The sequence below is a fragment of the Ceratotherium simum genome, chromosome 21 (assembly GCF_057802395.1).
Source record: "Ceratotherium simum simum isolate JZ-2026a chromosome 21, ASM5780239v1, whole genome shotgun sequence".
In the NCBI taxonomy this organism is placed as follows: domain Eukaryota; kingdom Metazoa; phylum Chordata; class Mammalia; order Perissodactyla; family Rhinocerotidae; genus Ceratotherium; species Ceratotherium simum.
The window spans coordinates 31,039,221-31,054,205 of NC_141920.1; the positions used below are offsets into that span (position 1 = coordinate 31,039,221).

Genomic DNA, 14,985 nt, shown 5'->3' on the forward strand with positions numbered 1-14,985 from the left:
CATGGTCTTGTCTCCACATCTAAGGTTTTCATTATGATTCTCCTGCTCAGCCTTAACCACAGACAGTTAGGGACCCATAGGATCTACCAGAGCCAATTTCTTTGTGGCCTGGATCAGCTGGAGAGCCTTCTCTTTTCAGATCACTCATTAAATGAGTCAGAGCAGGACATCAGCATGTAGTGTATGTTGTCTCCAAAATCCAGAATGGCCCAGCAAGCATTGCTCCTCCTTCTTAGCAGAGTGGGGAGTGGTGGGGTAAGGAGCAGCAACTTGTCCTTTGTGTTGGAGGAGATATCCTGGCCTGCCGCAGGCCTTTGACTTTCAGAAAACTTGGCTGAGGTGGCATGTCACTGTATTTTTATCTTTATTTCTGGCATGTACATCTAAGATACATAGCATCCTGCTGTTCAAGTCCTGTCAGCTTGATGTCATCAGCAGAGTTGTCAAGGTGATGTCCTGTGAAGTGGTGAGACAAAATCTGGAGGGACCAGATCACAGCAGAGAGAGGGCAAGATGATTTATCATTGAGGCTGCTCCTGCCATGAGAAAGGGAAACTGCTTCATGTAGTCTTTGTGCACTGTGAAGGGAAAAAAACATGAACTTGCCTCATTAGTAGCAATATTCCAGGTACCAGGGGTTATGTTAATCTGTAGGAAGGAGAGTACATCTGGAGAAGCAGCTGCAGATCTGCAGCTCCACATGATTCATATACTATAATCTACTGGCATTCTTAACAGTTGTCAGTCTTTTGTGCTGGTCTGTTTGGTAGCTTGCGTGGGAGTAATAGGAAGCATCAGAATAGCTAATTCTAGTAGCTATTGAGCACTCGCTTCATGCCATCACTAAACTCGGACATGTAAATGAATTATCTCATTATTATCTTGCAACTTTTAAGTCTTCTCTAGCACTTGGGATCTCTGTGGCTTACCTAGGGACTTAGCCTTTTGGTAAAGAGAGATTACTGTTCCAGCAGCTTGCATTTGCTCTTGCTACTGTAAATGGCCCTTATCCAAAGGGTCGGGGACCAATGTGGGTATTCTGCCACTTGCTATAGATATTTATTCCAACCATACATTGGGAAAATAGGTAGTGCCTAAGGGGAGACCAGTTCAGGCCAAAACTCCTTCCATTACCTGGCCTGCAAAGGCTCCGTTCTAACTAGCATAAAATAGTGGCATTCTGGGTTCCCAGGAATTTGTTAGCTCAAGGCCAGAACCCAGTAGACTCCAAAAGGTGTATTTCCCTTTACCCAGTGGAGTGACCATGGTAAATGACTACAAATTCTTAAGGGAAGATGGGGAGGAAAGTTCATGGTATGTGAGTGTTGACATGCTATGGCAGGGTGCTTCCTTATGTGTGCCCATCATTGAAGGGTTCTGGGTCTGTAAACTGACCCAGGCCTGGGAGTTTGATGAGAAGGGGCCCTTTCTCTAGCATGGCAGTCTAGTCAGGCCCCCTCAACTGACCTGGGCTGGCTGCCTCCCATTTCCATTATTGGGAGCTTCATGATGAATTATCCACAACCAGAGATGTCTGAGCTTTGGTGACTGTGGCCTCTGAGGCTCCTTCAATCTCACTATGATCGAGAATCCCATTTTGAAGCCAGTCCCTTCCACTAGCATCTCAATCTGGTAAAGACAGCCGGGAAAGCACTTCTTAAAGATTCCAGAGCTTTCCTCACCAGTGTACACCCTCTAGCAAGGCACATGTTGTGGATCTCATCAGGATCATAGTGAAAGTGTCAGTGGGAATGTTGAGACTGTTGGATCTTGTGTAACACTGATCTCCTCTACTTTGTGCCAAGGACTTTCTGGCTTTTCATTGTTACCTAGCTGAATCTAGCATTCAGTGCAGATTTCCACTGGCCAACCTAGCCCACCGTTAGAACCATCGCCAGTTTCCTGAGCTGTTACACTAACTGCAGAAGTCAAGTTAACCATACCATAATTAGGAATTTGGCCTTATCCAAAAGTTATGCTCTCCTCTCTTTGGTCTAACATCCCCAAAATACGTATTCCTATGATTTTTGATGATCCAACTCAGTTAATCCCTGCAGTTTCTTCTAAATGTCAGCTTTGCTTTAATACCTTGTTTATGTATTTTACCCTCCAGATTGTGTTATGCTTGCATCCTGATTACCCCTGAGTGTGAAGAGCTGGGTTGTGGGGCAGTTTTTATCATGAAAGCAAGATGTGGTAGAGAACGTAGTAGAGATTTTTAGAAGTTGGCTTTCTCTACCTCCTCTGTTGCCTTTCAGTATTATTTCAGTTGTCTCACTTAAGGCCCTGTCTTTCACATGAGCAGCCCAGGAAAGATATGAATTCCATTGGCATTAGCATTCAGCAATGAGCAGAATTCTGAAATCTTACTATTTGGTTCAGCAAAATACATAGCACAGTCATAGAAAGGCCTTGAGTCTTGTGCCGTCTTTGGAGATGAGCATTTGATGTTAGAAGTGGGCTTTTTCTTATTTTATAATCTAAAATTGTCAGAAGTAATCCTACTCCTTGGTTTTAACATTTCTCATCTCCTTTTAATTGGGACTCCCCCACCCCTTTACCACCAGCTAGAAGACATCCCATGTGATTGGAAGCAGTACCTGAAGTAACTGTTGTACAGTTGTGAACTATGAGTGGCTTTCTCTTTCCCGTCCTGCAAATTGGTTGACAGTTCCTTTCCCTTCATCTGAACCCAGTATTCAGGTTCATGTCACCCACATTTCCATCAATCTCTCAACTACAACTCACTCTGATACTAACTGTTAAGTCAGTTAAGGTCCTTTATTTAACAACAAGAGAAGTCAACTTAATTAAGCAAAAAAAACCAAAGCCATCAATTGGGAAGACACTGGGGAAGCTTGCAGAATCAAAAGATGAGGCAGGGGGCCAGCCTGGTGGCATAGTGGTTAAGTCCGCGCACTCCTCTTTGGCAGCCCAGATTTGCAGGTTTGGATCCCGGGCGCGGACCTATGCACCTCTTATCAAGCCATGCTGTGGCTGGCGTCCCACATATAAAGTGAAGGAAGATGGGCACAGATGTTAGCCCAGGACTAATCTCCCTCACCAAAAAAGATGAAGCAGACTACCAACCCTCAGGCAGAGCAGGCCCTGTCCTTGTGGCCATTATGGGGCCCCTTAGGGAAGCCTCTGCTGCTTTCGGGGTTTCAGAATCCTGGGAAAGAGAATCTGGTTGGCACCGTGTGGGTCAGGTGTGACTGTGCTTGTATCCAGGGAAGAGGAGGAGTGATACATAGGGCAAAAACATCAATTTGTGTCTACTCTCAGAGAATAATATTCTTAGAATCATGAGGTGAGGAAGGCCTTTCTAAGCAAAACACAAGATTCAGGAGCCAAAATGGAATAGATTGAAAGATAATAAATAGATTAAAATTTTACATGTCTCTATGAAATATGATGCCATAGAAGAGTGGCCAGCTAGGAGAAACTATTTGCCACAGGTAGGGAATTTTCCATAATATAAAAAGAGCTTCTGCAAACCTGTTAGAAAAAAGTAAACATTGCAGTAGAAAAATTGTCAATTCACAGAAGAGAAACAACTAGTCTATAAACATATGAAAAGAAGCTCAACTATATCTAATAATCAGGGAAGTCCAGATTAAAACTAACCATTATTTGGGGCCTGTTAGATTTGAAAATTTAAAAAGATTGATATCAAGTATGGGCAAAGGTATAGGGGTACAGATATTCTCATACACAGGTAGGGAGTTTAAATTGTATAGCATTGGTAGGATGATTTGGCAGTATCAACCAAATTTTAAATGCTTACACTATGTGATCTAACTTCTGGGACTCTTAACAGAAAACCAAATATGTATTTGTGCAAGGATATTCATTGCAACATTATTTATAATAGCAAAAAAAAAAATAAAATGAAAAGCAGATATCTATCAGCAGAATGGCTAAATGATTTCTTGCCTTCATTGTGAAGTTCTATACTGTCATTAAAATAAATATGTTGACATAGAAAAATCTCTAAGTCATATTGTATTATGGGAGAAAACACATCACAGAAGACTATACACAGTAAAATCCCCTCTCTCAAAAAAACTATCTAGGGGCGGGCCCAGTAGCGCAGCGGTTAAGTGCGCTTGCTCCGCTTCGGCGGCCCAGGGTTCACAGGTTCAGATCTTGGGCGCGCACCGATGCACCGCTTGTCAAGCCACGCTGTGGCAGCGTCCCATATAAAGTAGAGGAAGAGCCGGCCCCGTGGCTTAGCAGTTAAGTGCGCGTGCTCCACTACTGGCAGCCCGGGTTTGGATCCCGGGCGCACACCGACGCACCGCTTCTCCGGCCATGCTGAGGCCGCGTCCCACATACAGCAACTAGAAGGATGTGCAACTATGACATACAACTATCTACTGGGGCTTTGGGGAAAAAAAAAGGAGGAGGATTGGCAATAGATGTTAGCTCAGAGCCAGTCTTCCTCAGCAAAAAGAGGAGGATTAGCATGGATGTTAGCTCAGGGCTGATCTTCCTCACCAAAAAATAAATAAATAAATAAAGTAGAGGAAGATGGACATGGATGTTAGCCCAGGGCCAATCTTCCTCAGCAGAAAAAAGAGGAGGATTGGCATCGGGCGTTAGCTTAGGGCTGATCTTCCTCACAAAAAAAAAAAAAAAAAACTATCTATATCTGTGTGTGAGTGTGTCAACGCATTTTTTATTTTTTTATTTATTTTTTTTCCCCCAAAGGCCCAGTAGATAGTTGTATGTCACTGCTACACATCCTTCTGGTTGCTGTATGTGGGATGCGGCCTCAGCATGGCCGGAGAAGCGGTGCGTCGGTGCGCGCCTGGGATCTGAACCCCAGGCCGCCAGCAGCGGAGCTTGTGCACCTAACTGCTAAGCCACGGGGCCGGCCCAACGCATTTTTTAAAGTCTGGAAGAATACTGTAAACTGTGAACAGTGGTTACCTACAAGGAGGGTAGAAGATAGGAGAGACATGATAGGGAACTTCCACTTTCTGCTGAATTATTTGGCTTTCTTTACAACAAGCATATTCTTTTTATAACATTTTAAAAAGCAGAGTTGTTTTTTTTTTAATATGGTAAATAAAGCTAATGGAGCTTACCTTTTGCGTAATATTCATTATGCTTCAATGGATATATAGCATGTAGAATAAAGAGTTGATGTCCCGAGCTTGGACTGTGTCAAGAGTCTTGTGGTCAGGTCTCTGTGAAAAGGTATATCACTAAATGGGAAGTTGTTCTGGAGAAAAACGACCATGGGGGTGAACAGCTGAAGGAACAATAGGCATAGGATGTGACAGCTGTTTTCAGATATTTAACAGGCTAAAAGGAAAGTGTGTAGCATTTCTATGAAACCCCACCATGGTTGAAAGTTCCAGGCAATGGCTTACGTCCTAGAGTTATAAATGGGAACTTTTTTATTGACTGACATTTGTCTTAGAAGGAAGCATTGAATTTGTTTAAAAGAAACACTTTGAAAAGCCACTTATTGAAGTCTCTAAAGCATATTTAAGGTTTAAAAAAAAAGACACAATTTAGTTAGCTCCTGAGGGGAAGGGGATAGGAGAAAGAAGAGAGGGGAAGAGATGGAGGCAGCGAGCTGGTCAAAATCAGTGCATTGCGAGATCACACACACACACACACACACACACACACACCCCACCCTACATCTTTAGTAGAGACAGGTTAATTCTTGGATTTCCAGGTGAAGAAGTGTGTATATGTAATCTAGTGACAGGACTGTGTGGCATCTGAGTGAGGCAGAGGCAAAATAGCCTCTACATTGATGAATTGTTTCTAAATGAATGAATCAGAGCCAGAGGCCTATGGGAATTAGCAGGAACTGTGTCAAGGGCTTGGGAGTTCAACAGTCTGGGGAATTGGGGGTTCAGGGTTTCCAGGGGCCATAGAATGCTCTATCCGACATCTGGTTTTTACACTAGTCAGTACCAGGTAAATACAAAAGAAATTGTGTATCTGGGTGTTGGGTCCTTCTAAACAGAACTATTCCAAGATGAGATGAACTGCCTTAGAAGGTAGTAGATTGCCCATCATGGCAGAGTGTTTGGGCACTAGTGACTATTAGGTGAGAGTATTTGAAAGGGGATTCAGACTTAAAAGTGAATGAGATTCAGTACTGTACTAGAGACCTTAGGCAGCACAGTGAGACACAAAAAAATGAAAGGTATTAAGGATTGGCAAGAAAGAGACAAAATAAGCAGTTTTCACATAGGAGAATATTGTCCTTAGAGAAATCCAAAGACTAATTAGATAAATTATTAGAATTAATAAGTTATTTTAGCAAGGTCAATAGATAGAAAAACAGCATAAAAAATTAATGCATTTCTATATATAAGCCACAATCAAAAAAATCTAATAATTTTTGAAATACGCATTTACAGTAGCATCCAAAATATAAAGTACCTAGGAATAAATTTAACAAAATCTTTGGAGAAACTTATAAAAATGTTGAAGACATTAAAGAAAAAAAGCCTAAATTAGTGAAGAGATAAGATCAATGGATTAGAAGGCTTAGTATTGTAAAGATGTCAGTTCTCCCCAAACTGATATATAGATTCAATGCAATTCCAATAAAAATCCCAACAGGTTTTTTGTGGAACTTGACAAGCTGATTCTAAAATTTATATGGAGGAGAAAAGATTCAAGAATAGCCAAGACATTCCTGAAGAAGAAGAACAAGGTGAGGAGACCTGCCTTACCAGATATAAAGAGTTATTATAAAATTTAGTAATTAAAACAGTTTTGTATTGGCACTGGGATAGACGGATTGACCAATGGAATAAAGTAAGAGAGCCCAAAAGCAGATTCATGTATACATGGCAACCTATTTATGACAGAAATGCTGTTGCAGTTTTGGTGGGGGAAAGGATGGTCTTTACAATAAATAATGCTGGGACGATTGGGTAACCCTATGGGAATAAATAAAATTGAATTCTTGTCTCATACCAAACAGAAAAATCAGTCCCAGTTGGTGTAAATACTGAAATTTGAAGGACAAAATGATGAAACATAGAGATAATAATGTAGGAAGATATACTTATGATGTCACATTAGGAAAGGATTTTTTAAGACTTAAAATGTTCATAAAGGAAAAGATCTATCAACTTGACTACCTTAAAATGTGAAACTTCTATTCATAAATAGATACCATGAAGAAAATGAAAGAGCAGGCCAAAAATTTGGTAAAAAATATTTGTGACACTTAACTGATAAAGGATGAGTATCCAGAAGGTATAAAGAACTCCTACAATTAATAAGAAAATAAACAAGCAGTCCAGTAGAAAAATGAGGAAAACACTTGACTAGGTACTTCAGAGAAAGAGGAAACCTTGTTGACCAGTGAACTGTAGAAATATGGCTAACCTCATTAATAATCAGAGAAATGTAAATTAAACCTACATTTGATACATTTACAGTCTGACAGTGGCAAATGTTGGTGAGGATACAGAACAATTGGAACACTTGACATTGCTGGTGGGAGTATAAATTGGTACAACTACTTTGAAAAACAATTTGGCCTTATCTGGTAAGGGTAAAGATACTCATACCTGAAACTCTTGCACATGTGCACAGGGAAACTCGTACAAATTAGTGCCCAAAGCAGGATTGTTAACTGTAAACAACCCAAATATTCATCAGTAGTAGAATGGATAAATAAATGTTGGTATGGTCTCAAAATGGAGCACTACAGAGTAGTTAATGTGAGTGAACTTTGGCTATGTGGAACAACCTGGATGAATCTTCAGAATGTAATGTTAGGCAAAAAAAGCAAGTCACCTCTTGATTATGGTTCCATTTTTATCAAAAAATAGACTGAACACTAAAAATATATTGTTTAAGGATACAAAATGTATGGGATACAAATAAATTCAAGCAAAATCCCAAGCTTAACTTGTGAGAGGAGAAGGAAGAGGACATGGTGAGGAATGGCCCTAAGAGAACTTCTAAGTTAAATTGAGTGATTGATATACTTTTTTTTTTAGTAAATATAAAAATTGAAAGACAAATTTTTTAAAAAAACTGATGCTTTTAAAAAATGACTTAGTACATAGCCTTGCCTCCAGTAAGGGCTTAACAAGGGATGAAATGGTCTTTGATGCCGCCTAGTGTTTCTTGAAAATTGAACATCTTATAGCCTTCTGGTTCAGCTGCTTCTGCCTAGCTCTGCGGGCTAGGTTTTTCAGAGTAGAAACTAAAAGGAGTAGGATTCCCCTTGTTTACATCCCTGACCTAGGCTCTTCAGTCTGATGCTTTGCATCTAGCATGATGTTCTCTAGGGAAGGCCCTTTCTGTTCCCTTGTCAAACAATGGCTCCTGTTTCTTCCTAACTTTCCTTTTAGGATCCTCAGCCTGGCTGGAGACCTGGTTTTATTTCATCATGACTAGGGGAGCTAGGAAGGCTGATAGGACTATGAGGTGTGGTCATTGTCATTACTGACCCTGAGGACTATTTTCAAGAGCCTTGCGGTCACTACCTCTGTTCTACATCATTTTAGACAAGGGGTATACAGGAAAAGTAATGCCTTTGGATTAGTCATGAGAGCTTTCAAAACTTATAACTCATCCTGCCCCATACCAGGGTGGAAACCTGTGGAAATCTAGCCTATCTGGATGAATTGGGACATTTCAGTCCTAAGTAAGGTCTCTGTTCTGTGTATAAGAGTCCAGCCCAGGAAACTCTTTTTTCCCCTTTTTGTATTGGCAGCATAGGGTCTAAAAAAAATTGCCTCTCTTAGTAAAATAATAGACAGAACCTCCAGGGTTTTAACTCTGAAGGGAAAATCTCTGAGTAAGTGAACGTGGATGAACTCTTTGAGACCCTGACTCTCATAATCTTAAGGTCTGTCACTTTAATTTGTCCTGCCACTATCTTGCTGGTTCCCAGGGAATATATTTGCTCCCTTCTTAAAGCTCTTACTTCCATCTGGCAAAATTGATTCCTTTTAGGCTGGTATTTCCTTTATTTAATCATATGTTTTTTTGATTATCCAAGCTAGAAACCTGCGAGTCATCCCTCATTCCTGTCTCTTTCTCTCCCCAATCTACCTTCCCTTCATTCTGTCTCTAATTCTAGTAATTCTAACTCCAGAATATATCTCAAATGCATCTGTTTCCTTGTACCATCATTTTTCCATGCTTCTCTTCTTGCCTTCCTCTAAGTCCATTTTCCACCCAACAGCAAGAGTGATTGCAGTGATGCAGACATGTAAATTGGATTACAGTTTAAAAACCTTGTATGATTTCCTCATGCACTTAGAATTCAAACTCCCTATTCAAGAACCTAGATGGAAATGTGTAATCTCACCTTGCCAAGCTCATCTCCTCCCACTTCCTCTTGCCATCCCCACCAACCACACTTGCTACTTAACACCCTCACTGACCTGTCAGCTCCTTGCGCAAGCCAAGCCTTTTGCCTCTGGGTCGTCACAGATGCTGTTCTCTATGCCTGGAATATATTTTGCACACTCACTTTCCCTAATAGAGACCAACCCTTAATCTAAGTTTGGGTATATGGGTATTTCTTGGGCTTTCTGATACTTTCGCTAATAAGCATTTTGCTCTTTCACTGCATTTATCATGGTATGTAGTTTTATATTTACTTGTTTTATTTGTTTAATGTCCATCTTTCACCCACAACTTTGTGTTGTCCATGAGAGCAAGAACTATGTATATGATTGATTCACCACTGTTTCTCTGTACCCAGCTCAGTACCTAATAGGTACACAATATATATTTGTTGAAAGAATGAATGAAAAGTAATACATGAACCATAATTTACTTAACTGTTCCCCTACTGCTGAATACTAAGGTTGTTTTCAGTTTTGGGTCATTCAAAACGATGATGAAGTAAATAATTTGAACATAAGATTTTTATTTCTTTAGGCTAGATTTTCAGAAGTGGAGTTGCTAGGTCAAAGGGTATGAATATTTCTAAGGCTCATAAGACATATTTTCAAATCACTTCTCAGGAAGGTTGTCTAGGTTGGAATTTTACTATTTCCCTTTTTGCTTTCTTAGTTTTGAATATATGGACCATAGAAGAATAAAACAGTTCAAATAATAAAGTTTAGCTTCCCACTCCTATAAAACTAATTTATTGAATGCTTATTCTGTGCTAGACATGAGATTATCTTATTTACTCCTTATATGACAGATATTATTATTCCAATTTTATAGATGAGGAAACTTGGGCCTAGAAAGTTTAACAGATTTGCTGAAGTTCATACAATCCAGACTATCTCATGTCAAACCATTTATGTTTATCCACATGCCTCCCAGTGCTAACTAATTTACATTTGCTCCAAAACTGCTGCTGATTCAGTGTCACCTCACCCAAATCCTCTGCTTCCTAACTGCTGCATCCATGTGAATGCCCTCTCACCCACCTGCCTATCCTTGCTTACTTGCCACAATGCTAGAGGCTGGGCTGCCATACCCCCTTATCAAGCCCCGAGAGAGGGCCCAACTCAGCTGACCAACCAGATCCCTCCTGTGTGGTTCACTCTGAGATGCATGTCATCTCTGCATGGTGGTTTGCATGGTGATAAATGGCCCATCCCTTCAGTTCTGTCCCCATTTCTATTTACAGAGGTGGTCCATTTTGACCCAGCATTTTAACAGGCCCTTACTACATAGTAATTGTATAAAGAGCATGCTGCCTCCTGGGGGTTCTTGGTGTTAAACTGTAAGGAGCTTGCAGGCTATTTAGAAGAGAGGTACACTCTCTGTGTTAGGCTGCAAGTATTCACCTGGGCTCATCTTTTTTCCCCCAAGAAAAGGTAGAACTTGCTGCCAGGTCAGGGTATGGTGCAACAGTTTGCATGTTTGGTGTTTATCTCTGTTAATAACTCCTCTAATTTCTCTTAACCTTTCAGGCTCTCCCTGCTTGTCCTATCCAGGCCACTTGTGAAGCTGCCTCCAAGGAAGAAAACAAGGAAAAAAATCGATATGTAAACATCTTGCCGTGTGAGTGTTTGTAGGGTTTCTTGGGATGTAACCTGAAACTGCATCTCTAGCTGGATTTTCTGAGGAGGGAAAGAATCTCGCAAATTGATCATAGGAAGGTTGATAATAAGAGTTCGGTCAAGCCTTTGGGCTAGAAGAGACTTTATGGCTCCCAGGCCGACGCCAGGTGTTCATAAAGTCAGTTAGGGTGCTTGAGCAGGTGTTTGGTGGCAGGCCTAAAGTTTCTAGGAGGTCAAGGAGAGCAGTTTTCACTAGGGCCAGATAGGAAGTGCGTGTTGGTTGTGGGTTTTTGTAGTCCTCGTTGCAAAGAAATTCTGATAGAGAGTTCTCTTCATAACCCCTTCCCAGAGTTAGCCGTTGCCAATCAGTTGATCTATAACCCAACAGACATTTTTCTAGGCCAGTGGTCTCTAGAATGGGATATGGGTAACCCAGTGGAATGCGAGAGCAAAATGTTTGATTTGAACTTTGCCTTTTGTGTGTGTGTGAGGAAGATTGGCCCTGAGCTAACATCTGTGCCAGTCTTCCTCTATTTTGTATGTTGGACACCACTATAGCATGGCTTGATGAACGGTGTGTAGGTCCACGCCCGGGATCCGAACCTGCCAACCCTGGGCTGCCGAAGCGGAGCACGTGGGCTTAACCACTACGCCACCAGGCTGGCTCCCGAACTTTGTTTTATTTTTATGATTGCTTTTTTAAAAAATTTATCCTTTAAAAAATTCCTGGTGTGTTTTTGGGTGTATAATATTAGAAAACACTATACTACCACTATACTAAGCATTTACAACTATTTATATCTTATTTGTGTATGAATATGTGTATATATATTATATATGTTTTTAAAATATAATTGGTATGCTGTAGACATTGCTCTGACTTTTTTTCTTTCAGCAATGTATATTGGCAATTCATCTGTCAAAAAACAGAAGTATTCTCTTTCCTTTTTATCAACTGCTTACTATTTCATATTGTGGGTATATCTTAATTTATTTAACTAGTCCCCTAATGATGGTTGAGATGTGTCCAATTTTTTGCTGTTATAAATAGTGCTGCAGTGACATCTTTATACGTGTGTGTCTCTACACATAGGCACAGATGTCTCAACTGGCCTAGTTGCATCAGGACTAGTGAGAAATAAAGTTTGATTTAATTGAAATATTAATATTTTTTTTGTAGATGACCACTCTAGAGTCCATCTGACACCAGTTGAAGGAGTTCCAGATTCTGATTACATCAATGCTTCCTTCATCAATGTAAGGAACTCGAGCTTTTCTCATTGTTACCTTGAATGACGTTAGGAGGAATATTTGTCATTTTAAGTTTTCCCTGAGGAGTCTGATTTTTTTAAGGGATTGAAAACTTTTTTCAAAATCAAACAGTTTAAAATGTTTCTTATATTTACCCTGTCACCAACCCAGAGGTTTCCCAGGCAGAAATCTGAATCTAAATGTGTACTTTTCTGTAAGAGTCAGTGAACCCTTTATTGAGCTTATTCAGATAACTGAGAACAAAAGCAAGCCTTGCCATCTGTAGTAAAAGTAAAGGAGAACAGGACAAGAATATCTGACACCAGGGAAGTCTGGTTAGTCATGTCTACTATGAACCAAGGCCTGAGAGAAGAACTGAGACTGGGAGGAGGTTTTTAGGGGTGATTTAGAGAATGTTTACAGAGGTGGTGTGAGAGACTTGAGTATGTGTTATAGGCTTGGGGAAGGAGCCAGTAAAGAGAGTTTGAAAAGAAGAGCAAGAGAGTGAGCAAGCTAGTAAGAGCAAACCTGACTACTGAAGCAGGATGCATGAAGAGAATACTGATGAAATTTGTACACCCATGTTCATAGCAGTATTAATCACAATAGCCAAAAGATGGATCAACCCACATTTCCATCGCTAGATGCATGGATAAGTAAAATGTAGTATACACATGCAGTGGAATATTATTCAGCCTTTAAAAAGGAAGGAAACTCGGACACATGCTACAACATAGATGAACCTTGAAGATATTATGCTAAGTGAAATAAGCCAGTCACAAAAGAACAAATATTGTGTGATTCCACTTATATGAAGTACCTAGAGTAGTCAAATTCATAGAGATAGAAGTAAAATGGTGGTTGCCAGGGGCTAGGGGGAGGGGAGAATGGGGAATTATTGTTTAATGGATACAGAGTTTCAGCTGAGGAAGATGAAAATGTTCTGGAGATGGATGGTGGTGATGGTTGTCCAACAGTGTGAATAAACTTAATGCCACAGAACTGTATACACTTACAAATGGTCAATTTTCTGGGCCAGCCCTGATGGCCTAGTGGTTAAAGTTCAGCACTCTCCACTTCAGCAGTCCGAGTTCGGTTCCCAGGCATAGAACCACACCACTCATCTGTCAGTAACCATGTTGTGGTGGCGGCTCACATAGAAGAACTAGAAGGACTTAACAGCTAAGATATACAACCATGCACTGGGGCTTTGGGGAGGAAAAAAAAGTCAATTTTATGTTATGTATATTTTACCACAATTTTTTTAAAAAGAATACTGATGGACAGATTAGCATTGAATATGAGAAAGGGCATTTCTTCCTCTGAGATGGATGGTAAAGGAGAATATAGAATAGATAGAGATGGTTGATATGTGTGGGTGAATCAAGCTGAGGGAACTCATCTGTTTTCTCTAAGAAGTAAAGTCGTGATTATCTGCTGAAAGAAGGGGATGGGACTGTGACATGAGAGTAATGAAAGTTTAGAATAGCTTCTGAGATCAATAAGAAAGAATACTGAAAAGGGAAAGAAAAAGGCATGTCTAGCTGTACTGAAGGCCTACCTAAGATGGAAATCATGGATGTATAGGGGCCTCAGTTATGTGATTTTCTCCAACTGGGCCCTGGGATTGGTGATACGCAGAGAACATGTGGTACTCAGACAGAGGGGCTGGGGATGTCAGTTGCAGCTTCAAGTAGTCAGCCAAGGGCTTCAGGTTCAGTAGAGAAAGGAAGTGATGTTAGGAATGAACTAATATACCAGGAAAAGGTGGTGGGATCAAGGAACTAGGTCTTGAGAAAGTGAAAAAGCAGGTTTGGGATAAGAAAAGGAAAAAGATGGAAGAACCAGAGGCTATGGCCAAAAACTAGGCTCCCAGATGGACTTCAGAAATGGAGCAGTCCAGGCATCCCCGGTGGAGTGGATTTGCTGAAGTTCCTGTGTATTTTTAACAGTGATGGTCACATGTTTGTGGTTGGAAGGAAGGGAACCCTGGTAGAGAAATGACTGATGTGGTAAATAAGGAAAATGGAGAAAGGCTAGTAATCAGCTGGAATTCCCAGGACCTACATCAAGGATTATGATGAAAAGGTTGGGAGGAACAAGTTGACTTTAATGTTATATGGAAGAAAATAGCAATATCAGAATGTTTCCTTCTGCAGGTAAGCAAATACTCAACTAAAAGTGGTCTAGACAGGAACATTTATGTATCTCATATAATCAGGAGGCAGATGTAGGCCAGTTCTAGGGCTGGCTGAGTCTGTGACATAGTTGACATCCTTAACCCAGGTGCTTCCATCTTTCTACTTGGATGTCTTCAGCCAGTCAGCAATGTCTTGTGGTCACAAGATGGCTGCAGCAGTTCCAAGCATTCCTTGTAAACACAGCAAACAGCACAGAGGAGGAACCTTTCTGCATATGCTTTTCTCTTAAGATTAAGGAGCACGACCTTTCCCAGAAGCCTCTCCGTTACACTGCTCTTCAGGGCCAGCAGGCCAGGATTGGATCACATGTTTACACCCTCTCTCTAGTCACTTGCTAGGGCATTGAGAATTATCATGATTTACCCTATGCGGCTGGGGAATGGTCACCTTCCAAGCCAAAGGAAGGTAAATATCCAAACAAAACCATGGTTCTGATAGTAAGGAAGAAAGGGGAGGAATGGCTTTTGAGTTAGTAACCAGCAGTGTCTGTCACCATATCCAGTCTGGCTTCTTCTCACATTAAAGGTGAAGACAGATAAAATTTAGTTGGATGTTAA

General features: G+C 40.7%; 1 protein-coding gene across 8 annotated transcripts in view; it reads left to right on the top strand.

Annotated features, from left to right (window-relative positions):
* PTPRA (protein tyrosine phosphatase receptor type A) overlaps positions 1-14,985 on the top strand; it is a 164,977-nt gene that overhangs the window by 126,007 nt on the left and 23,985 nt on the right. For 7 of the 8 annotated variants that reach the window (XM_087445509.1, XM_014790124.2, XM_087445513.1 and 4 more), the window contains 2 exons: positions 10,887-10,977; positions 12,157-12,233. In XM_087445509.1, the coding sequence (XP_087301635.1) occupies positions 10,887-10,977; positions 12,157-12,233 (168 nt within the window). Of the gene's footprint in view, positions 1-6,597; positions 6,692-10,886; positions 10,978-12,156; positions 12,234-14,985 lie in introns of all 8 variants that reach the window. The other variant, XM_087445515.1, reaches the window with a different exon arrangement.